Below are 25,332 nucleotides of genomic sequence, written 5' to 3' on the forward strand. Positions count from 1 at the left end.
AAATGATCCTTGACCTGATATCATGATCATAAATGTAAAAAATAAAATAAAACTTGTAGAAGAAAACATAGAAGAAAGCCTTCAGGACCTAGGGCTAGGCAAAGAGATTTCAGACTTGACACCAAAATTACCATAAAAGAAAAGAATGACTAATTTGATTTCATCATTTTTAAAATATTGCTCTGCATAATATCCTTTTAAGAGGATATATAAACAAGTTATAGAGTGATGAAAATATTTGCAAATCACATAGTTAACAGAGGACTTGTATCTAGAATATATTAAATTTTTCTCAAATTCAACAATATGAAAACAACAAAACCAATTAGATAATGGAGAAGAGACATGAAAAGACAATTCACAAAAAGAATATATATTGCCGAAACCGGTTTGGCTCAATGGATAGAGCGTCGGCCTGCGGACTGAAAGGTCCCCGGTTCGATTCCGGTCAAGGGCATGTACCTGGGTTGCGGGCATATCCCCAGTAGGAGATGTGCAGGAGGCAGCTGATCGATGTTTCTCTCTCATCGATGTTTCTAACTCTCTATCTCTCTCCCTTCCTCTCTGTAAAAAATCAATAAAATATATTTTAAAATAAAAGAATATACAGATAAGGGGTTCAGTATCACTAGCCATAGAGATATATAAATTAAAACCCCAATGAGATATCACTACAAACACCCATTAGAACAACTAAATTTTTTAAAGTACAACACAAAATACTAATAAGGTTGTGGACAACCTAAACCATTCATATATTGCAGATAGGAATATAGAAATGGTGCAGCCACTCTGGGAAATACTTTGGCAACTTATAATAAAACTATACATACTATTACCATATAACCCAGAAATTGCACTCTTTGGCATATATCCCAGAGAAATGAAAAGTTATACCTACATAAAAAAACCTGTACATAGATGTTCATAGAAGCTTTAATAATAATAAAGACTGGAAGTGAGATAACTAGAATGGATGAATGATTACACAAAATGTGGTACCTACATTTTGTGAAATAGTACTATGCAATAAAATGGGCAAAAACTATTGACATATACAAGAATTTGGATAATATCAAGGGAATTATGCTGTTTGAAAAAAGATAATCTCAAAAAAGTCAAATGCTGTATGATTTCATTAGAACATTCTTAGGATGATGGAATTATAGAGTTGGAGAACAGAATATTGGTTATCAGGAGGAGTCAGTAATCAAGGTGGAGAGGGGGCTAACACAGGAATAGCAGGAAATCCACCCCTGTGGTCATGGAACAGTCCTATATTTTTTTATTGAAGTATAATTGAGATACAACATTACACTAGTTTCAGGTGTACAATATAACAATTTGACATTTATATACACTACAAAGTGATTGCTACAGTAAGTAAAACCACCATCCATCACCACACAATATTGAAGTTTTTTCTGTAATGAGATCTAGTAATAATTGATCTCACTTATTTGTGGAATCTAATGAACAAAACAAATTGGCCAAGAAAATAAGACCCGAAGCATGGAGGCATGGAACAGACTGACGTACCTCCATGTGGATGTGGGGGGACAAAGAGAGATAAACCAAAAACTTATACACTTACTAGAGGTCCAGTGCACAAAATTTGTGCATGGGTAGTGTCCCTAGGCCTGGCCAGCAATCAGTGCCGATCAGATTCCCCGCCTTCCTGCCTCCTCCTTCCCTTTCTCCCTAGCACCCTGCCACCACAGCTGGTCACCCGAAATGTTCTGCACCGCCTCCTGGTGGTCAGCATACATCATAGCGAGTGATCAAACTCCCAAGGGGACACTTTTCATATTAGCCTTTCATATATATATACTGGAGGCCCAGTGCACTTGGTGTGGGTGGGGGGGGGGGGTCCCTCAGTCTGGCCTGTGCCCTCTCGCAGTCTGACATCCTTAGCATTGCCACGGAGGCGAGAAAGGCTCCCACCACTGCCACTGTGCTCACCAGCCATGAGCCCAACTTCTGGCTGAACAGCGCTCCCCCTATGGGAGCACACTGACCACCAGGGGGCAGCTCCTGTGTTGAGTGTCTGCCTGCTGGTGGTCAGCGTGCATCATAGGACCAGTCATTCCACCATTTGGTCATTTGCATATTAGCCTTTTATTATGTAGGATACACTGTAGATGAGGCCCCCTAGAACCATAAGAAATGCAAAAAATTCACTGTTAACTCTTTCTTGAATTGCTCCCACTTAAAATCAAATTGCCCCCCGCCCCTGTGGGGTGTGTGCTGCACCTTGGGAACCAGTGGGTTTGACACTTTTCCTCTCTGAGCTTCATTTCTGAATACATACACATATACCATGGGAATTGTAATGTCTTCTCCACCTACCTCACTGGATTGTCATGAGGAGGTTCTGAGCTAATAAACCTAGAAATGTTTTATCAAGTAAGTGATGTCTAAACAGGAAGGGATTGCTGTTTTTAAGCTTATGGGTACCCTCACAGATAGCAGGTGTTGATTAGGGGAGGAGGGCATGATTGTTTCCTGGGACTGTAGATATGGAAGCTTTGCAGAGGGTTCCACAGGCCTCAGAGGGGCAGGCTCTGTCCAGCAGCCCTGTACCGGTGATCATCCCTGGAGGTGTTGGCAGGGGGCAAGGAGTTAGGGGGGAACTAGAGGGGACAGCGAGGCTGAAGGGGAAGTATCTGTCAAACCTACCCACTTGGTGCCATTCTTTAAATTGTAAGTGGCTGTTTCACAGTTGTACCTACTCAGGGTGGGGTTCCAATATCCTGGAGCAGGGTGGGAGCCAGGCCAGGATGGAGCCAGGCAGGCAAGCAGGGTGGGTTTAGCCCTGCCCGCAGTGAGGTTCAGCGTGCTTCCTCTGCAGAGACAGCACTGCTGCTGTGGGGGGAAGAGGGGGTCGGGTCTGACCCTGGAGGGCTGCTCAGGCCTGACTCCACCTGGATCTGGAGCTGTAGGGAGGAAAGGCATGCCTGGCCCCAGTGGAGGCCCCAACAGGACCCCAACAGTGGCAGGCCACAGGCCTAGGTGCCACAGGGTGCTGAAGGGTGGTTGCCAGCATGCTATTGTTGTGGGTGCCCCTGGTGGGGGTGGTGGGGGAAGAGATTGGGAGTCAGAGGTGCGGGTTGCAGCTACTCCCGAGGCTGGGTCTTCTCTCCATCCTGTCAGCCTACCCATCCCTCTGGGGGTGCGGGGGTTGGGGTAGGGTGTCCGTACAGAGGGATTGGAAGAGCTCCCCGTGGCTGTTTCTTCTTCCTTCTTTGCAGTCCAGGCTCCTGTCAGGCACTGTCCCTGCCCCCAGGGAACTTGGCTCCCGTGCCCGCCCCCTGCTGTGAGCGCATAAATATGCAAACTGGTCATTATGCAGACAACTTCACTGACAAATTAGCATATTACCTATTTATATGTATAGATATAGATATGCATAGCCCATGGACACAGGCAATAGGGTATTGAAGACCTGGGGGCTGGGTAGGGCCTGGGAGGAGGGGGGGAAAGGAGGATGGGGATGGGAAACATCTGTAATATTATCAAAAATTAAATTAAAAAAATGAATGAATAAAAAATTAATCAATTATTTAAAAAAGGAACAAGCATGGTAGTATGTCATCTATTTGTACATGTTGTAACTGCTATGATAAAACTGGGTATAGTCAACAATTTAATGAAAATTTTGGAACATCAGTCATGGTTGTCCCACACAGGATCAATAAAAAAGATTTACTTTCTTAGCAATTTTCAAATGTTCAATTTAGTATTATTGACTATAATCACCGTCGAGTACATTACATCAACATGACTTATTTCTTTTATACATAGAAATTTGAAAGTCTTGATCTCCTTCACTCATTTCAGCTCACTTCCATTCCCCCTCACTTTTTGCAACCACCAATCTGCTCTCTGTATCTATGAGGTTGTTTTTTGTTTTGTCTATTTATTTATCCATCTACTAGAGGCCCAGTGTGCGAAATTGCCTGGCCCTGCCCACCTGCATGCACCCCGCCCACCCCCTGCCACACCACCTTGACACCCTAACCTCTCCACCCAGAGCTCGAGTATGCCTGGCCCTGCCCCCACCCCCCGCCCTCTCCAGCCTTCTCTGGCCACTTCCAGCCCTGCCCTTGGTCTTGCAAGTCATCTTGGACTGAGCCCGCCTCCTCTGGCGCCTCTCTACTTCCATCCTGTTCCTGGAGCAACTTGGCGGCTCTGCCCCGTCATGGCACCAGAGGAGAGCATGGAAGCCTCGTGCCTGCTGTAGAGTTTCAAGTCTGCTTCCTGGCAGCGCATGCACTGTGCTCCTTCCCCTGGCAGGTGGGTGGCGGGGCACTCTCAGTGTGAGTGGTGGGTGGTAAAGGACTGGTGAGGGGTATGCTACAGGCTCTCACCCCTGCCCTCCCCACTATGGAATGGTCCTGTCTCCTCGGGGAGCCTCCCCACTTCTGCCCTGTCTCCAGAGCAGCACAGGGGCTCCACTCTGCCATGCAAGCATCCTCCTGCTGAACGTTCCTTAAGGCATGAGGGCATCACAACCATTAGCATATTAGCTCTTTATTATATAGGATTTATAGATTCCACATATAAGTGAAATTATACAGTGTTTGTCTTTCTATGTCTCACTTATTTTACTTAGCATAATGTCCTCAAGGTTAATCTATGTTATGGCAAATGGCAAAATTTTATTCTTTTGTATGGCTGAGTAGCATTCCATTAAATATATATACCACATCTTCTTTATCCACTCATCTATCTAAATAAACAACTAGGTTGTTTCCATATCTTAGCTATTCTATCTAATAATAGACAAACATTGTAATTGACCATACCTTCGCTACACCTCCCATTGGCTAATCAGTGTGATATGCAAATTAACTGCCAACAAAGATGGCGGTTAATTTGCATACGTAGGCTCCAAGCCATAAGCGAAGTCTGATGGCTCCTGGCAGAGAAGCCTAAGGGAAGACCTGTGTGTTTATGTCTCCCATCAGGACGCAGCAGCCCCAAGCCCCACCACCTCGGTACTAGGGCTGCCGGGGGCTGGATTGGAGACACAAACATGCAGGGGAGCCCAGCACCCCGCAGCCCCAAGACACTCCAGCGGGCCTATCGTGGACCTGGCCAGGAGCGGTGGTCCGAGCAGCAAGGAACAACCCACCCACTCCTGTGGGCCGATTGCGGCAGTGTGGATTAGACCAGTGGAGGAACGCGGCACTGCTGGGTACCCCAATGCGGCGGTTTGGTGAAACTCCTGGCGCTGACTGGGCCTCACTGCAGCCTGCACACTTGAGAGGCCAGGACTCCTGCTTCTGCCTTAGCCCAAAAACAAGCCTGAGCCCGCCCCGCCCTACCCCCAGTTCTTGCCCCTCCCCCATGGGGGTGCACACCTGCCCGGTGAGTGCAAGCCTACCACCTGTTCCCCAGAAGAGGAGGCCATGGGGGGCGAGGAGGAAGGCATGACCTGCCCATTCCGGCAGGTCGATGCAGCCTTGCCTCTCTGCCGCTTCCACAGCTGCAGTGTTCGGACCCAGGCCCCCTGCCCTGGGATCCACTCAAGGAGGGGCTCCGGGCCTGGGGTCTACTAAATTTTACTGGAGCTGCTCCCCACGCCCCAGTCCCTGCCCCAGAACCACGCTGTCCGCAGCAAGGCACCCTGGCAGCATTCTGACAGGTGGGCGGCAGGAGAGCCTAGTAGAGCTGGGGCTCCAGGGAGCCACGGAAGGGTGGGGCCGTGGGAGCCAAGCTCTCGGGGGTCTGAGGAGAGAGCCTGAAAGTAGAGGAACCTTCAGCAAAGCGGCCGCCAGGAGCCACGGCCATGGGGTCTGTAGGCACGAGGACAGGCCTCTGCCTGATGGGCGGATCCTAGGCAAGCACCATGGCTTCGGTGAAGCGGCTGGCCAGGAGGCAGGCAGCCCAAGGGGTGCAGAGCGGTGCAAAGGTGGGGTGCACTGGAGGGGCCTCAGGCCTGGGCAGGGTGCTGGCAGGCGGGGATCTGCCTCACCCTCAGAGAGCGAGGTTCTGTTGTGGCCCCGATAGGCGGGAAACAAGAGGCGATGACTGCAGGCCTGGAAGGACGCCCAGGCAGAGGGGCGCAGACTTGCAGCCCTGAAGCAGGGGTGGAGCTGTGGCGCCACCTCAGTGGAGGAACACTGCACTGCTGGGTACCCCACTGAGGCGGTTTGGTGAAGCTCCTGGGGCTGACCAGGCCTCACTGCAGCCTGCACACTTGAGAGGCCAGGACTCCTGCTCCAGCCTTGGCCCAAAAGCCAGCCTGCCCCCAATTCTCGCCCTGCCCCGCCCCATGGGGGTGCACACCTGCCCATTGAGTGCAAGCCTACCACCTGTTACCCAGAAGTGGGGACAGTAAAGAATGGGGTGGGGGCGGAGGAGAGGAAAGAATGTGGAGCATCCATGATGAAGAGGTGCTTGAGAATGAGGCTTGGAAGCCTCAGGAAGAGGTTTGTTCTGTTTGCCCTGAGGCTGTCCCTTAGGAAACGTGGAGAGCATGGCTGTGAGGGCTCCTTGCGCGCAGAGTCCAGTTCCACAGCCAACTGGAATTGGCCTCAGTTTCCTGGTCTGTAAAATGGGTTAAGCGTGTCCCAGTGCCTTCACTGAGCTTTGAGGGCCAATTGAGATACTATAGAAAGAAAATGAGGGAAGACATGAGAAAGAAAAGGAAGGGCAGGCAACACACACACAAAAAAAGATTGGAAGGAACCTGTAAACCTATTGTCACTTAAATAGGGAATAGAGTCAATAGTGTTGTAATGACGGTATGAAGCCAGGTGGGTACTGGAAATATCAGGGAACACTTTGTAAAGTATATGATTGCCTAACAACTATTCTGTAACTAATATAAAACCTGAAACTAATACAAAATAATATTGAATGTAAATAAATGAAAATAGGAGTGAAATTTTTCTAAATTTCAAAGTTTAAATAAAGGATGTAAAGGAAGGAAGGGAGGGAATAAAAACAGTGTTTTTCATTTTACCACTTTATTGTCTTTTGAGTATATGAAAAAGACAGTTGTCTTTATATGGTGCTTTTATGCTTTTCTAAGTCATTATCTCATTTTATGTTCAGGGCAACTTAAAGACAAGATAGTTATTCCCTCCACTATTCAAAGAAAGGAAATCTTGGTGCCTGGCCCCAATGATTCAATCATCGGGCCTTATTGTAAAACATGGTTAGTGAAATTTTCTGTGAAGGATCATATCTATACTAATAAAAGCCTTGGGGGTGATCTGGCCAGGATCAAAGGCGTAGACGGAGTCAGCGAAGAAGGAATGACACAGAGACAACGTTCAGTTGATCAGCAGCCTAGCCAGGATCTCTAGCCAGGATCTCCAGCCAAGTTCTGGTCTGGATCTCCAGCGAAGTTCTGGTTAGGATCTCCAGCCAGGTTCTGTGTCCATGTTCTCTTGCTAGGTTCCCCAGGTTCTCCAGCCAGGTTCTGTAGCCATGTTCCCTCGCTAGGTTCTCCAGCCAGGTTTTGTGTCCATATTCTCTTGCTAGGTTCAGTCACCAGGTTCTAGTCAGGTTCTCTTGCCAATTTCTGTAGTCAGGTTCAGTCCAGGATCTTTTGCCATGTTCTCTCCAGCGAAGTTCTTCTGTCTCTAGGTTCTGTGTAGGTTCTGTCTTCTAAGTTCTGTGTTGTTACATCTGTATTTATACCAGTTGATTCCAATCCTATCAATCTCTATTCCAAAGGTTAGGGCATTTCTTATCTCCATTCCAGGGAGTAAAGATTATGTAGCTTAAGCATGATTGTTCATAGTTAAAGTGATTAATTACCCGCCTGGCACTTAGTTAAGAGGTTTTATTCCCTCCCTAACTTCAGGGGAAAATCCCTACCTGGGGAAACAACCTTTCTCAGAGACCTTGGTTAAAACACATAGTGCCAAGAAGGTGAGCAAACATATTAAGAACAGTATGCCATATATGCCAGGTCCCTTGAAACAGCAAGGATGGACTGGCTCCCGGCAGTTCCCCACCTGCCGCAGCCCAGCTCTGAGCCTGAAAGCAACAGAGTTTCAATTATAGAAGCTAAACAAACACCATATACCTGCTTTCAGCCGGCCACGGCCTCAGAGCTGGGAGCACCAGTGACGGCAACAATGTTTCAATTATAGAAGGTAAATAAATCCCAGAAAAAAAAATGAAAAGAAAAAAGGAGAGGCTGGGAGCTTCAGTCCCGGCCAGCCTGAAAACGGCCCTTAGCCCCTCACCCAGACTGTCCAGGCACCCCAGTGGGGACCCCCACCTTAAATAAAGGGGGTGTGGCCAGCCTGAAAACTGCCATCAGCCCCTCATCCAGGCTGGCCAGGCACCCCAGTGGGGACCCCCACCCTGAAGGAGGTGTGACCAGCTGCAAACAGCCATCAGCCCCTCAACCAGGTTGGCCAGGCACCAAGCGGGACCCCCACCCTGATCTGGGACACCCTTCAAGGCAAACCAGCTGCCCCCCACCCTTGCACCAGGCCTCTATCCTATATAGCAAAAGGGTAATATGCAAACTGACCCTAACAGCAGAAAGACTGGGAATGACTGGTCACTATGACACACACTGACCACCAGGGGGCAGACGCTCAATGCAAGAGCTGCCCTCTGGTGGTCAGTCACTCCCACACAGGGGAGCTCTGCTCAGCCACAAGCCAGGCTGATGGCTGCCAGTACAGAGGTGGTGGTGGGAGCCTCTCCTGCCTTCTCAGCAGTGCTAAGGATGTCTGACTGCAGCTTAGGTCTGCTCCCTGCTGGCAAGTGGACATCCCCCGAGGGCTCTCGGGCTGCCAGAGGGATGTCTGACTGCCATCTTAGGCCCAATCCCCTGGGGAGCAGGCCTAAGCCAGCAGGTGGTCATCCACCAAGGGGTCCCAGACTGCAAGAGGGCACAGGCCGGCCTGACGGACCCCCCCACCCCCGAGTGCACAAATTTTTGTGCACTGGGCCTCTAGTAATTACATAAGATATTGCCATTGGGAGAGACTGGTTGAATGGTACATGAGATCTCTCCATATTCTTTTCACAACTTATTGTGAATGTATACTTGATTATAAATAGAAAGTTTTATAAAAGAAAGTAATTCAAAGAAATTTTCAATTAAGATATGTTCCCTGTTTTTCTCATTTATATTTAGAATTATTGAATGATATAAAATGCAAAAAAATGTGTATTTTACTTTCCGTTATGTTTTTTTTATTTTTTATTTTTTCAATTCAGTATTATTCTGCATTAGTTTTAGATGTACAGCAAAGTTTTTAGAAAACCATGTACTTTTCATAGCAATTCCCCCAATGCTTTAAACACTCACCTGGTCCTATATATAATTATTATGATATTATTGGTTATATTCCCTATGCTATAATTTATATCTCTGTGACTAACAAATTATACTGCTTAATCCCTTCACCTTTTTCATCCAGTTCCCTAAAATCCCTCCCCTCTGACAATGGTCAATTTGTTCTCTGTATCTATGAGTCTGTTTCTCTTTTGTTTGTTTATTTTGTTCCTTAGATTCCACATATAAGTGAAATCACCATTATGTATTGTAACTTCATCGTAAAGTACATTTGCAATGATGTATATATTTTAATTGCACCAGTGCATCATTCTACCTTATTCAAAAAATAACATTCAAAATATATATTTCTCATTTTAATGATGGTCAATAATCATTTCCTAGCACCTGAATAGTGCCACTAGGTCTTAAAGATTCAGTGTAGCACTAAATTTTCTCAGGAACAGATAAAGAGAGGTATCTTATAAAATACAGAATATTTAGACTATTATAGTGTCAATATGTATCCCAAAACCTCCTCTAAATTAAAATTAGCCTATCTGCATATGAATAAATATAATACTTTTATTCAAGATGAGATATGCTTTAAATTCTTATTAAAAGGTGTTAAAACTGGTAAACTTTTCATCTGTAGTTTGTGTATTGATTTTAAATGTAATGTTTCAGAGGACTCAAGTTTTGGGCTAGATGATAAATTTATTACTCCACTATTTCTATAGTATTTAAGAATTGATCATCAGTGCTTCTTGCACATACATAGTTTTCAATAAATATATTCAATACAAAATGTAAAATATTAAAAGCCCCTATTCTTGCTAGTTGTTTGAGAGACCAAAGACTGTCAAGAGAAGAGGGTCTTGCTTTGTGTCTGCTTTTACATGGGTAAACTAAGGAGGATTCTCCCAACTATTCTAACTCTAAGAATACCAGAGCTGTTGAAAACCATGTAACATAATGTAACATGCAAATTGACTTGGTCAATTTGTTTGACAAAGTCTGTGGAAAGTAAAATCAAAGGCTTCACTTAACTGACCAGATGGTGTAGTCAAAATAAAGAACTTGAGTCAAACTAGAGTTTTGAGTCAAAATTCAATAGCTATTTTGGTAAGTCATTTTTGACGCAGTCTAAATGGATATTACTGCCAGGAAAGGCCAGATAATAAAAACTCGAATAGTACGCATATAAAAATTTAACACAAAATGAAAATTATCATTTGAGATATGTATCACACTGTCACCCAATTTTATAAGGTGCAGTAAGAGACAGACTACATGATATTTCTTCATTTTCTAAAAATTTCCACATAATAGCAAAGCTGGCACTTTATAATTTCCAAAGCTATAAATCATTTCTGGAATCATGATGATATTACTCAAAACAGATGTGAAAACATATGTTTGCCATAGTTGTATAAACTGCTTACTTGTCATACTTAATAAATGTTGAATCTTCTACTTTAACTACATTCCATTTTAATAACAAAATTTATTTGAGGAAAATATAGTTTGTCTTAATATCATAACTCTAAGTGGCAGTACTAGATATAGACCACTTCAATTAAAAGAAAGCTTTCCATTATAACCTGGATTCACTTTAGTATGCCACTCCTGTCTATTAATGTCTTCATCAGAATGTGTGATAAACCTCTTTGAATTGAGTAAAACTATGCCATTCTGTAGCAAGAGATTCAAAAGTGCCAGTAGATACCACTGTGTAATTTATGAAAATCAGTGACCTGTGCATCTATCTGTACAAGTGTTCCAGCTGATTTCTCATTAGACAGAAATATGTACTTGAGCACTAAAGCATTCAGGCCAGTCTTAAATGCCATTTTGAATTAAGGGGTTTGCAGTTCCAGTGCCATCAGGTACAGGTTGATATGTTTCGAGAAAAGCTGTCTTACTACCAAGTTGTTCTTTAAATAGTCATGATGTGGTTGGTGGGAAAGGTCTCAGGAATGAACTATTATTGGGTTATGAATGAAGGTTTATCTTTAACTAGAAGTTCATTACCAGTGTAAAAGTTTTGGGTAGCTTAATATGCTGAGCTTGACTTCTTCCTTTTGTAGTATTCTGAAAGCAATGATTTACATCTCAGAGCCCCAGAGGATATAGCCATTCAGTGCTTGGATGAAAAATACTACTAGTAAACATGTGGCAAGGAAACCAACCAGGGATCAATGAAATTAAAATAACACATTATTCCAAATTCTAACCAAAATACTCATCTAAGTTTTAGGAAGTTTAATCAAGAGAAGAAAGAAAAATGTATCCATTAACTCTTAGTTCATGAAGTCTTTTTTTCTATATCTTAAGAGCATCTTTAGTAGAGAGAGAAAAAATGCACCCTATTGTGAAGTACCAACAAATCATCTGTGATTGGATAGATTACATGTTAGTTTATGTTCTTTGGCTTACAGCTACTGTCTAACTCATGGTGACATTCATAACGCATAACTTACAAAATATGCTTATAACCATTTGAGGTTAATTGATATATTTCCAAAAATATTTTGAAATATGCTGATATATTTTACCTTTTTCTTACCTTTGCAGCCTTTTAAGCAAGGCTGTATGTACTCAGCTTTCATATGACATTGTTACTCTCCCTATATTTTTAAACAGATATCCTAAGAAAAAACTGCCTACTGTGCAGATGTGATTAATGCACTTCAGTTGCTCAAAAGCTAGAATGGTGTCATATCTACCAACATTCCAGGTAAATACTTTATTGGAGTACCTTGCTTAGTTTTCATTTGAAATGTCCAAATTAGCATACATACTTTTGTTAATTTAATATTTATTTATTTTTATATATCTTTATTGTTGAGAGTATTACAGATATCTTCCCCTTCTTTGTTATTTATTTATTTTTATTTGTATATATATTCATTATTGAGAGTATTACAGATGGTCTCCCTCCTTTCAATTAGTGTATACTTCATTCATCACCCGCCCCCCCCACCCCCGCCTTACTCTCCTCCAACTAGATCCCGACCCACTGCAGGGCTTCATCACTCTATTGTCTGTGTCTATGTGTAATGCAGGTATGCATATAAGTTCTTTGGTTAATCTCTTCCCACCCATCCTCCCCCCTTCCCTCTGAGATTTGTCAGTCAGTTCTATATGTCCACACCTCTGGTGCTATTTAATTCATCAATTTATTTTGCTCATCAGATTCCTTGATCATTTATTTTTAGATTCAATTGTTGATAGATACATATTTATTATTATTTTATTGTTCATATATTTATCTTTTGTCTTGCTTCTTCTTAAAGACCTTTCCACATTTCATGTAATACTGGTTTGCTGGTGATGAACTCCTTTAGCTTTTTCTTGCCTGTGAAGCTCTTTATCTGACCTTCAATTATAAATGATAGCTTTGCAGGGTAGAGTAATCTTGATCCTTACTTTTCATCACTTTGAATATTTCTTGCCATTTCCTTCTGGCCTGCAAAGTTTCTGTTGAGAGATCAGCTGACAGTCATATGGGCACTCCATTGTAGGTAACTAACTGCTTTTCTCTTGCAGCTTTTAAGACGTTTTCTTTGTATTTAAACTTTTCATTATGATGTGCCTTGGTGTGTGCTACTTTGGGTTCATCTCTTTGGGACTCTCTGCACTTCCTGGACTTGTAAGTCTATTTCTTTCACCATGTAGGGGAAGTTTCGTGTCATTATTTCTTCAAATAGGTTTTCAATTTTATAGTCCCTCTCTTCTCCTTCCAGCACCACCATGATGTGAATGCTGGTATGCATGAAGTTGTCCCAGAGGCTCCTTGTGCTATCTTCATATTTTTGGTAATACTTTCTTTTCTTTTCTTTCCTCTTCTTTTCTTTTCTTTTTTTCTTTTCTTTTTCTTTTTCTTTTTCTCTTCTGATTAGGTGTTTTGTTTGTTTGTTTTTCTTTGTGTTTTTGCTTCCTCATATTCCAATTTGTTGATTTGATTCTTGGCATCCTCTACTCTACTGTTGATTCCCTGTAAATTATTCTTCATTTCAGTTAGTGTATCCTTCATTTTTGACTGATCCTTTTTCATGTCTTTGATGTTCTCACTAATTCCCTTGAAAGTATCACTAAATTCCCTGACATTTTCACTGTTTCTTGAAGTTATCATTAAGTTCCTTGAGCATCTATATAACTATTGTTTTGAATTCTGTATCTAGTAGTATGCTTGCTTCCATTTAATTTAGTTCTATTTTTGGATATTTCTTCTGTTTTATCTTTTTTGACATGTTTCTTTGTCTCCACATTTTGGGTGCTTCCCTGTGTTTGCTTCTACATATTAGGTAGAGCTGCTTTGTCTCCTGGAATTGTTAGAGTCCCTTGTGTAATGGGTGTCCTATAAGTCCCAGTGGCTCAACCTCCCCAGTCATCTGAGCTGGACACTTTAGGTGCATGCCTGTGTGGGCTGTGTGCACTGTCCTGTTGTAGTTCAGCCTTGATATATGTGGGTGTCACTAAGAGAAATTGACTCCCAGGCCAATTGGCTGTGAGGACCTGCTGTGTCTACAGTGGAAGATCTGCTGTGAAGGACACACCTGTATGGAGCAGGACTTGTTTCAGTGGGGCTTTGGTGCTCTATGTGTCTGTCCCATGAGTGTATTGTTCATGCACATGGTAGAGGTAGAAGCTGGTATCATCTGAAGCTGTCCACCAGGTGCAGTGGCTCTAGGGCCTCTTCAGAGGTGCAAAGTCAGCCACTGCCTTTGCCCTGTCTGGGGGCCAGCCAGCATGAGCTCCAGAGCATTTGCAGATGGCTGCTATTGTTTTGGGTTTAGATATGTTCAGGAGAAGCTAAGCTGTGAACCTTGGCCAGCTGCTGCTAGTGTCAGCCTGTGGCAACGTACCAAGAAGTATGGGGCACACTGAGTACAGCTGCTGCTTATTTGAAAGATTTTAGGAAAGCCTAAATCCTGAGCCAGAATAGACCATTTGTATGGAAAAGACACTGCAAACAACTTGGGTATGGCTGCAAATTGGGTGGGGAAGAATCTCATGGAATCACCCGGTTGGGACAAATAGTGTGGGCCAGGTAGATGGAATCTCAGATATAGTACCTGCCAGTCAATTCTATAAGGGAAATTCCCAGCACTTTAATGGGGAGAAAGCTGCCCCTGAGTTCTTGTGCTGATGCCACACAGTTTAGTTCATCCCCTTATGTCCCTGCACTCTTCGAAGCTGCTGCCACAGTGCTGGGGCTCAGAGGAAATGAGTCCAGGTAAGTCGATGTGCAAGTCCTTTAAGAGAAACTGACTGGTACTCCTGCAGCCTCTGTGTCACTCCACCATAATCCCTGCTGGCTTTTACAGCCCAGAGATATGCAGATGCCTCTTCCTGGCTCTGAGATTCTGGGATAGGGGACTGGTGTGGAGCTGAGGCCCCTTGTTCCTCATGGGAAGCCTCCTCAGCCAAGATATCTCTTCTGATTAAAAACACACATATGTGGGTGTCAGACCACCTGTTCCATGCCTCTGCTCCCCCTGCCCAGTCTGTATGTGTTTTCTTCTTTAACTCTCTCAGTCAGATTTGTGGTGTTTCTGAATGATAGTTGTTCTGTATTTTAGTTGTAATTTTGATATGATTGTGGGAGGATGCAAGTACCACCATTTCCCTTCATTGCCATTTTGGTTCCTCAATTGAAATGATCTAGCAAACGTTCTTAAAATCACTTTTGAGAATTGATGGGAATATCTCTCTTTCATGACAGCAACTCAGTTTTTCAAACATAAGCCTCAAATGGTGACTCATTTAAAAATGTACAAAGTGCATGTAAAATTGTAAAAAAAAAGGTCAGATGTCTCTAATCAGGCATAATAAAAGGGCTTCAGGATTATGTTCCCAACCACAGACACAGACATATTTCAGGCTGATTATGTAATTTATAACATCAAATAAACAAACTTCAGGTAAGCACTATTTTTTACTATAAAAATAACTTATCTAAAGCCAATATGAATCTATTCTGGCTTGAGGAAATATATATGCAATATACACTACTGGGATGTTAATTGAATTAGTACCTGACCTTTATATGTACACCAAATAAGCAAAAATCATTTTACCTTTATTATCTCTTTGGAATTTTTTGATGGTTGGTCCATTTTCCTGATCAACAATAACTTCCTCTCTATTATTCGACATCATAACTGTAAATAGAGATATGACTGAGTGATTTTTTTGAAAATCACTCAAAAGAAAGGCAAAAAAGCATTATTTAAATGGCTATTTTATTTCAATAACAACTAACATTAATTTTATGTACTTCTTTTAAAACAATAAAAATTTGTGTTGATCTGATAATATAATTTACAAATCAATTAGCTGCTTAATTATGTGATTTTTAAAAATAAAATTAATGTATTAGATATATAACTGCCAACATAAATCCTTTTGTAAAAATATATTTTTATTGATTTCAGAGAGGAAGGAAGAGGGAGTGTGAGAGGTAGAAACATTAATGATGAGAGAGAATCATTTATTGGCTGCCTCCTGCATGCCCTCTACTGGGGATCAAGCCCACAACCTGGGTATGTGCCCTTAACCAGAATTGAACCCAGGACCCTTCAATCCACAGGCCGACTCTGTATCCACTGAGCCAAGGCAGCTAGGGCCAACATAAATAATTTTAAATATTTCTTTTTTTAAATGTGTATGAAAATTAGCTATTTACCTCTGTAATTAATATTTCCCAAAATGCTCCTGAATAGAATTTACCACTTAAGTTCATGAATTAATATAAGTATGCATTATGTCACTCTATAGAGTCTTGCACCTATATGCAGTAAAATTAATAGATAAAATAGAGCTTTCTGTTAATTATTATGTGTTTCTGCACAAAATTTTATATTTAAAGAGGGAAATCATGCCAATTTTCATAGGTTATCATTTAATTTTCTTTAATTATATTTTGTTAAAACATTACATAGTTCTATAAATAGTATATGGTCACTTTAAAATAAAAATCCTCAATCCTTCTTTTTCATGTATAGACAACCTCACTATTCTGCTTGGATGATTTGGGATGTGATTGAAAGACTACTGCCAGAGAAATAGAAATGTTTTATGTTGTCAGAATTTTTTAAGAATATTATATTGCTTTGGAAATACTTGATTTTACTTCTAAGTGTAAGATATAATTCTTTTATGATATATCCATCACAGAGTACATTTCCCTATGTGCTCTGCTTTTAGCCAGAACTCCATAAATAATTATCTACACACACACACACACACACACACACACACACAAATAAATAAATAAATAAATAAATAAATAAATAAATAAATAAATATCTCCCTTTCCTCTCTTCTCAGTTACTCATTAAAACAAAGAGTATCTCCATAGAAGAAAATATGACTTGTTTTTTTTATTCATCTGTGGTTATCCATTTGAATCTGATTGTCTTACACAGACTCCCTCCTACCAGTTGCACACAATGTCGTAACTAACGGTCTGGTTCCACAAAATAGTAAAGTTAGGAGATCGCTGTCAACTCTTCCAGGAATTAAACTTACTCCCTTAGGGACATTAGCCCCAAGTTCTAGCTTAGTGGTTCTTAACTCTGGCTGCACATTAAAATCTTCTAAGGTGATACTGAAAAGCAAAACAAAACACTGCGTCCAGGCTCTAGTCCAGCCCAGGTAAATCAAACTCTTAACATGTGGCCTGGGTCTTCAGATTTATAAGTGCTCCAAGGGTGATTATAATGAGGATCTAGATTTGAGACCCACTGTGCCCACTGTAAAGCTAAAAAAGCTATAAACAGCATGTAATGTTGACAGGCTACGCAAGACTTGGATAAATTTCCACAAGAGAGAAATCATATTCATTCTTCCCCAGAACAAAATCAGAACCTAACACCTTCCCTAATCCCTCAGTTCTTCTCTTCCCCACCTCACCCCATCCCTGGGGGGGGGGGGGAAGCATTATTTTGGAAAGGCTTGAAGAAATCATTATTGGGAAATCTAAAAATTTAGAGTTCAAATAAAGAATGCCCCTATAGTAAAACTAAAAGAAGCCCAGAATTCATTTTTCTCTGAAGGAAATAGATACTTAGGAAATTGGATTCTGTAGGTACAGAAGATTAACAAAGATTTTACCTAGCTCATAATTATATACTAAATGAGAATTTGTTACAATTGAATGAATGCACTTAGTAATGTCTGTATACCCCAGTAAGATCAGACAGAAGGACATGATAAACAAGGTAAAGGAACACATTAAAAAAAAATAGTGTTTATTCCTCACTTTTCCCTATCACTTTAAAATTGTTTTTCCACATATTATTTCATTTGACCTCACAAAAATCCACTCTATTAGACAGGACAGTAATTGTTTTCATATTAGATAAAGAAAGTGGTGGTGGTTAAGTGACATACTCAAGATTTCCTACCTATTTAGTGCCAGAACTATGGATAGATTGAAGTCTTTAATATGCCACATCATCAACAGTAACAGTATTCTGAAATTGTGTCTATGGTGTAAGGTGTCTAAGACAATTAAAAAATTGTAGGGAAAAGCATATCAAATATTTGTGATCCAAGATTTGAAATTGTAGCAAACTATATATTGATTGACTCTTTAATCGTTGAAACAATAAACTGCCTAAAGGACATTTTAACTTCAATTTTAGTTGTAAGACACCACTGCACTCGGACCAGCCTTTAACTTCAATTTTAAAAGATGTTGTGAATATAAGAAGATATTGTATCACACTAGCTGTTAAATACCAACATACTGAACTAACAAATACTCTATAAAATTACCATCATATTATTTCCATGAGATACAGTGATGCAGTAAATGAAAGCCCTACCAGAAAACAAACTTTCAATATTTTAAGTTTCATTTTGTTATTCATATTGCTTCAGCAATAAAAAAAATACCACTTCAAAAAGCCATTTATACTAAGGCAGCATCAGCCCCTCCAGCTTCCTTTCCCCCTCTGTATTACCTAATAAAGGATTTCTTGAAAGAATATATTTAAAATCATTTCTTCAGGTGAAATACTCACCCATTCTGTCTGAATGGTGATCCATCTGAGAGGGAGAGCTGGATATACTGCTGCTGGGGTGGGAGGAGGTCTGGCTCCCAGGGTGATGATTCTCTTCCAGAGAGGGAGCAGGAGAAGGACTCTCTGGGATCCTTTCCTGACACAAAAGAAAGCAAAAAAGGAAATTCCATAAGTGCACCAAGATTTTCATATTTGTTGAATCCATAACATTTGAAATTTTGATCTCTCACTTATCCTGAAAGCATGCTCATCCACAATACCTGGTCTTAAAAACATATCTTTAAATAAAAGCTTATATATTTTCTTATAAAATTAATGGAATATAATGAAAGTTCAATAAGAGAAGAAAGTAAAAGGACTCTGTGCTATGTCAGATATATAGTAGTGGCTCAATAAAAATTTGCTTCCGTTTGCTTTCCTAGAAAATTAAAAAAGATTATAAATCCGGGGGCATGGTGAATGTTTATTGTTATTGTAAGCACTTCCATTGACATAAAGTTCATGCCAAGGCCTGGAGAGTGATCCTACTGTCTAAGTAAGAAGGCGATATCTCAAAAGTAAACATTTGAGAACTCTGGAATGAAACTTGCAAATATGGCAATTAGTACATGTTTAGCATTCCTGCACAGACAAACAATATGGACTTAATATACCTGCAATATATCAGACCTTAAGAATTTATGTCAAATTCTGAAAACAAAATGGTTTGGTTGTCATATATGTAATTAATGTGACTGGGAGATAGATATGATGGGATGGAGAATCTTCTTTCTATAAAATATTTAATCCATTTATAATAAATTTCTTAAACGTTGTGTCTATAATTACAACATCAGTATTCTATTCATCATATTACAAGTTAATTTGTTAAATATGTGCTTGTATATTTTCACATTGATTTTGCATGAGTTGCCCAAAATTTATATAAATCCCGTAAAGAAAAACTGGTTGGGTGATATAAAGGAATTGTAGCATGTGAGATTCCCTTGGACTCTCCCTCTGAACTTTCAAACAATTTGAACAGCTAAAACTCAACAAAGGATTCCCTGCTCAACATACAGACACACTGAGAGATCCACATATTGAAACATCAAAAGGTGGGCAACTAAGATGAAACAGGTGAGACAAGAAGGGATGAGGGCTTAGAATAGCAATGGATGCAGCCCTGCAGTGAGGAGCTCAAAGCAATGCTCATCCCAGAGAAGGGGAGGAAGTCAGTTGTGGCTCATTCTTCCTTCAGCTGGGAGAAGCAGAGAGACTGGGTGGGAACTCTTGTGGGAGTGAGCAGTACAAGTTGCAACTGAGCCAAGAGACCTGGGAAAGGACAGAGCAAAGGGGTTCTGCCACAGCTTTTGGATGGTTGACACTCCAGACAAAGAAAGAAAGCCATAGAGCTTTTTATACCAAGTGGCTGAGCAAGTTATCTGTAAACCCGAGAACTGTTTCTACAGAATCACTATTTCTCCTCAGCAAAGTGTACACTCTGTGACTTATTCAAAGTTGGGGCACACTGGGCAGAGGTCCAAGGTCACCATTACCAAGAAAGCAAAACAAAGAAGGCAGCCAAATACCCCCAGACAACACCACACCCAAGTATGGCAGCCACACTGACAGCAGCCATGGGCATTAGCTATGGGTTTTCACAGAGCTAAAAAATTTGTGATTCAGCACCACCTACTGAAATATAATAGAAAGAACTCTTCATAGTTGACATAATTGATATCTAATTGTCACTCATATGTAGATGTCTAGACAGAGAAGGAACCCATCAAACACCATGAATAACCATGGTAGCAAGGAAGCTCAGAAAGAAAATAAAAAATCTCCAGTAAGCATGTTTGAACATATGGAAATATGTGATATAAATGACAGAGAATTCAAGATTGCATTTCTTAAAATACTTAATGAGATGTGAGAAAATACAGAGGCAATTTAATGCACTCAGAAAATAAATTAACAAGCAAAACAAGTACTTTACCAAATAGTTTGACATTTTTAAAAAGAACCAAACAGAAACCCTGGATATGAAGAATTCATAAAAGAGGTCAGAAATAAACTTGCAAGCATAAGAAATAGAGCCAACCAGATGGATGAAAGAATTACTGATATCGAAGATAGAATTCTAGAAATGACACAGAGGGAAGATGAGAGAGATGTGAGAAATCAATCAATCAATAAATATAACTCTATCAAACTAAATCACAAAAAGTGATAAAAGAATAATAGACATACCAGAAGAAGAAGAGAGGAAGAAGGGAAAGGAAACCTATTAGCCCAAAAAGTTAATGAGGACTCCCAGATCATATGGGAAAAAAAAACTAGATCCTTGAATTCAAGAAGCAAACAGAACACCTGGTTACTTCAATCCAAAGAGGCCATCTACAAGGCGCATTGTATTAAAAGTGTCAAAAGTTAATGACAAAGAAAAAATTATCAAGGCACCCAGGGAAAAGAAGGAAGTGCCCTATAAAGGAAAGCCCATCAGGTTATCATTGGACTTCTCAGCAGAAACTCTATAAGCCAGAATAGGGTAGGACCAAATATGCAAACTACTGGAGGAGACAAATTACTAGCCAAGAATAATGTATCCAGCAATGTTATCTTTTAAATATGAAGGAGAAATAAAATATTTCCCAGACATACAGAAGCTGAGGGAATTTATCACCAGAAGACCTCCATTGCAGGAAATACTCAAGGGGGTGATTCTACCTGAAACAAAAAAACAAAAGGTCACCACACTACTAGTAAGTTCACCAACAAACTTACAGCATAAACAGGGATAATCTGTGACAACAAAAACATAAAAAGGGAGGAGTAAAGGGTCTGGATTTGCTAGGAGGATGGTGATCAGATGCATTCAAAAGAAAAAGAAAAACCTATTGAGTAGGTCCTACTCTATATATTAAACTTTCTTTTTTTATAAACCTAAAGATAACCACAAAAAACCACTGAGACACATCGTTCAAAAAAAGATGAAACAGGAAAGAAGTATGGAATATCACCAAATAAAAACATCATTTAGAAACACAAAAGAAAAGAACCAATGGAGGCACAGAGCTATCAGAAAATAATAGATAAAATGGCAAAAGGAAATCTTCATACATCAATAATTGCCCTCAATGTAATGTCCTGAATTCACCAATAGAGGGTTCAAGAGTAGGAGATTGGATCAAAAAACAAAATCCAACCATATGATGTTTATAAGAGACACCTTTAAGCTGCAAAGACAAGGGTAGATTCAAAGTGAAAAGGTAGAAAATGATTCTCTAAGCAAATAACATCCACAGAAAGCCAGATGTAGCCATACTTATGTCTGACAAAAAGATCTTAAGATAACAAAAGTAGCAAGAAACAAAGATGGACATTCTATAATGATAAAGGGGACACTACATCAAGAAGACATGACACCCCTTAATATATATGTACCAAATCAGTGAGCACCAAAAATATAAAGTAACAACTAATAGAACTAAAGTGAGAAACTGACAAAAATAATCATATTAGGGGACCTAAATACTCCATTAACAGCTCTAGATAGATCATCCAAAAAGAAAATAAATAAAAAATATCGTCTTAAATGACACATTAGACCAAATGGACATAATTGATATTAACAGAGCCTTTCATTCCAGAGAATCAGACTATACATTCTTTTCCAGTGTATATGGAACATTCTCAAGGATAAACCATATGTTGGGTCACAAAACTAGCCTCAACAAATTTAAGAACATTAAAATCATACCAGGCATATTGTCTGACCACAATGCTTTGAAATTGGAAATCAACTGCAAAAAGGAAGTTTAAAAAAAAACCCCACACAGATATGTGGAGATTAAATAGCAGGCATATTGTCTGACCACAATGCTTTGAAATTGGAAATCAACTGCAAAAAGGAAGTTTAAAAAAAAACCCCACACAGATATGTGGAGATTAAATAGCATACTACTGTATGATGGGTCAAAAAAAAAGAAAAAGTGAAATCAGCAGCTATATAGAGACAAATAAGAATGACAATATGACATATCAAAACTTCTGGGATGCAGGGAAAGCAATAATAAGAGGAATATTTATCTCATTACAAGCCTATCTCAAGAAACAAGAGAAATCCCAACTAAACAGCCAAACAGTATGTTTTAAAGAACTAGAAAAAGATTAGAGGAACCAAGATGGCAGCAAAGGTAAATGCTGATACTTGTATCCTACTACAACCACACCAAAATTACAGCTAAAATACACACCAACCATCATTCAGAAACCACCTGAAATGTGACTAAATGGAAGTCCTACAACCAGAGAATTAAAGAAAAAAACACATTGAAACTGGTAGAAGGGTGGAGACACAGAACAGGCTGTTCTGACACCCAGGTGTGGTGTGTTTTTATTTATTTATTTATTTACTTACTTACTTATTTTTTCTTTTTCTTTTTCTTTTTATGTGTGGCGTGTTTTTAATCGGGAAGGATATCATGGCTGAAGAGGTCTCCCATGAAGAGCAAGTGATCCCAGCCCCACACCAGGCCCCCCAGCCCAGGGTTCCAGTGCTAGGAAGAGAAGTTCCTGTAACTTTGGGCTGTAAAAACCAGTGGGAATTGTGCCTGAGTTGTTACTGGTGAGAGGAGAAGCTGAGAAGCCCTTGGTTTTTGTCTTCAAAGGGAAAAATTTCAATCAAGAGACAAAATATAGAAAACCAAGCAAGAATTTATTGACCTCAGCAAAAATATATTTAGGAAAGTGAAACAAGTAAGGGCATAGAAGAAGCAACAGGAGAGTCTAGGCTGGGCTGCATAAGCTCTGGGCAGTTAGAGGATGGGGGGGGTGCTTTGCTCCCCTGGTTGCAAGTCTCATGGGATCCATTAGAGGTTAGGGGTTACATGGGGTAGGAGGAGAGGGGGAAGGGAATGGCACACGTATATTCCTGAAGGGAGAGCACGCTGGGACCTTCATTTTGAGGAGTTTTAAAGGCTCGGCATTTAGGAGATGTCTTAGGAGCAGATCAATAGAATATTTATCAGTTTTATGCTGATGTACCAAAATGAGATTTATTCTCTTAATATGTCTGTCCTTGGGTGTGGTTGGAAAATGACACTTAATTGGATTTCTGTTACCTGCCTCCCTGAGTAGGGTGATTTAAGCTATATACCCTCTGGTTGGGAAGGAGAAGTGCAAACCATTTACTCTGAAGTGTCCTTAGTTTAGGGAAGATAGGATATACTAGGTAGTTGCAAACTGGTGCTACATACACCACCTGTCTTAGTTTCCCTATTCCTCTTGTTGTGGAATTTTCTTAGATTCTAATATTCTATAACATTCCCCATTCTGAGACTTCCACCGCTAAAATATTTTAGCAATGATGAGGGAAGGTGGTCTGTCTTCAGTAATTGCTTTGTGTTGAAAATTGTCATAGTCCCTGTCAACATTAGCGTATGAAAGTCTCTCTACCTGTCTGATCTAAGGGCAACAATAAAATGGGATTTGAGACTGAAATAGAGAGGCCCTTGGTTGATTCTTCTAAAGTAGGGATGGACTAAAATTCCTGAAATATCATCATTTCTACATGGAGTCTCACTTCAGCAAATCTACAGATTCAACAAAAACCCTATTAAAATACCAACAGCATATTTCAAAAGTCTAGAACAAATGCTCCAAAAAAGTATATGGAATAAAAAAAATAAAATAAAAATAATAAAAAAACTCAAATAGCTGCAGCAATCATGAGAAAGAAGAACAAAGTTGGAGATGTCATAATACCAGATATCAGGTTGTACTATAAAGCCACTGTAATCAAAACTGCCTGGTACTGGCACAAGAACAGGCATATAGATCAATGGAACAGAGACTCCAGAAATCAACCCAAGCCATTAAGCTCAATTAACATTTGACAAAGAAGGCAAATGCATACAATGGAGTCAAGACAGTCTCTTCAATAAATGGTGTTGGTAAAACTGGACATATACATGCAAAAAAACCCAAAAAAAACTAGACCACCAACTTATACCATACACAAGAATAAACTCAAAATGAATAAAAAAATTAAAATGTTAGTTGTGAAACCATAAAAATCCTAGAATAAACCATAAGCAGAAAAATCTCAGACATCTCTGGTAGCAGTATGTTTACGGATATATCTCCTAGGGCAAAGGTAACTAAGGAAAAAATAAATGGGACTACATCAAAATAAAAATCTTCTGCATAGCAAAAGAAAATATCAACAACATGGAAAGGAAGCCCACAGTATGGGAGAACATATTTGCCAACGATACATCTGATAAAGGGTTAATATCCAAAATATATAAGGAACTCATATAATGTAACCAAAGGAAGACAGACAATCCAATTAAAACATGGGCAAAGGACCTAAATCGACACTTTTCCAAAACAGACATACAGATGTACAAGAGACATATGAAAAAATGCTCAAAGCCACTAATCACCAGAGAGATATGAATTAAAATGAAAACGAGGTAACACCTCACACCTGTCAGAATGGCTACCATCAACAAATCAACAAATGACAAGTTCTAGCAAGTATGTGGAGAAAAAGGGAACCCTAGTACACTGCTGGTGAGATTGCAGATTGGTGTAGCCAATATGGAAAACATTATGGAGTTTCCTAAGTAAATTAAATATAGAACTGCCATTTGACCCAGTGATCCCACTTCTAGGAATATATCCTAAGAAACATCAATCAGAAAGAATGTATGCATCCCTATGTTCATAGAAGCACATTTTACAATAACTAAGATCTGGAAACAGTCCAAGTGCCATCAGTAGATGAGTGGATAAAAAAGTTGTGATACATTTACACCTGGAATACTATGCAGCCGTAAAAAAGAAGGATCTCTTACCCTTTGAGATAGCATGGAGGTACCTGGAAAGTAATGGGCTAAGTATAATAAGCCAGTCAGAGAAAGACAGATATCACATAACCTCACTAATATATGGAATCTAATGAGTAAACTGATGAACAAAATTGATCCAGAGACATATTAGTACGGAACAGACTGAGGAAACTCAGAGAGAAGTCTGGGGAGGGTG

General features: G+C 40.2%; 1 protein-coding gene across 2 annotated transcripts in view; it reads right to left on the reverse strand.

Moving 5' to 3' along the window:
* The window catches only part of DACH2 (dachshund family transcription factor 2), a gene marked incomplete at its 5' end in the record, with an annotated part of 789,041 nt that overhangs the window by 109,601 nt on the left and 654,108 nt on the right, over positions 1 to 25,332 (reverse strand). For both annotated transcript variants that reach the window (XM_081115454.1, XM_081115453.1), the window contains 2 exons: positions 15,346 to 15,429; positions 18,298 to 18,433. In XM_081115454.1, the coding sequence (XP_080971580.1) occupies positions 15,346 to 15,429; positions 18,298 to 18,433 (220 nt within the window). The remainder of the gene's footprint in view (positions 1 to 15,345; positions 15,430 to 18,297; positions 18,434 to 25,332) is intronic.

Source organism: Myotis nattereri (genome assembly GCF_964212035.1).
Source record: "Myotis nattereri genome assembly, chromosome: X".
In the NCBI taxonomy this organism is placed as follows: domain Eukaryota; kingdom Metazoa; phylum Chordata; class Mammalia; order Chiroptera; family Vespertilionidae; genus Myotis; species Myotis nattereri.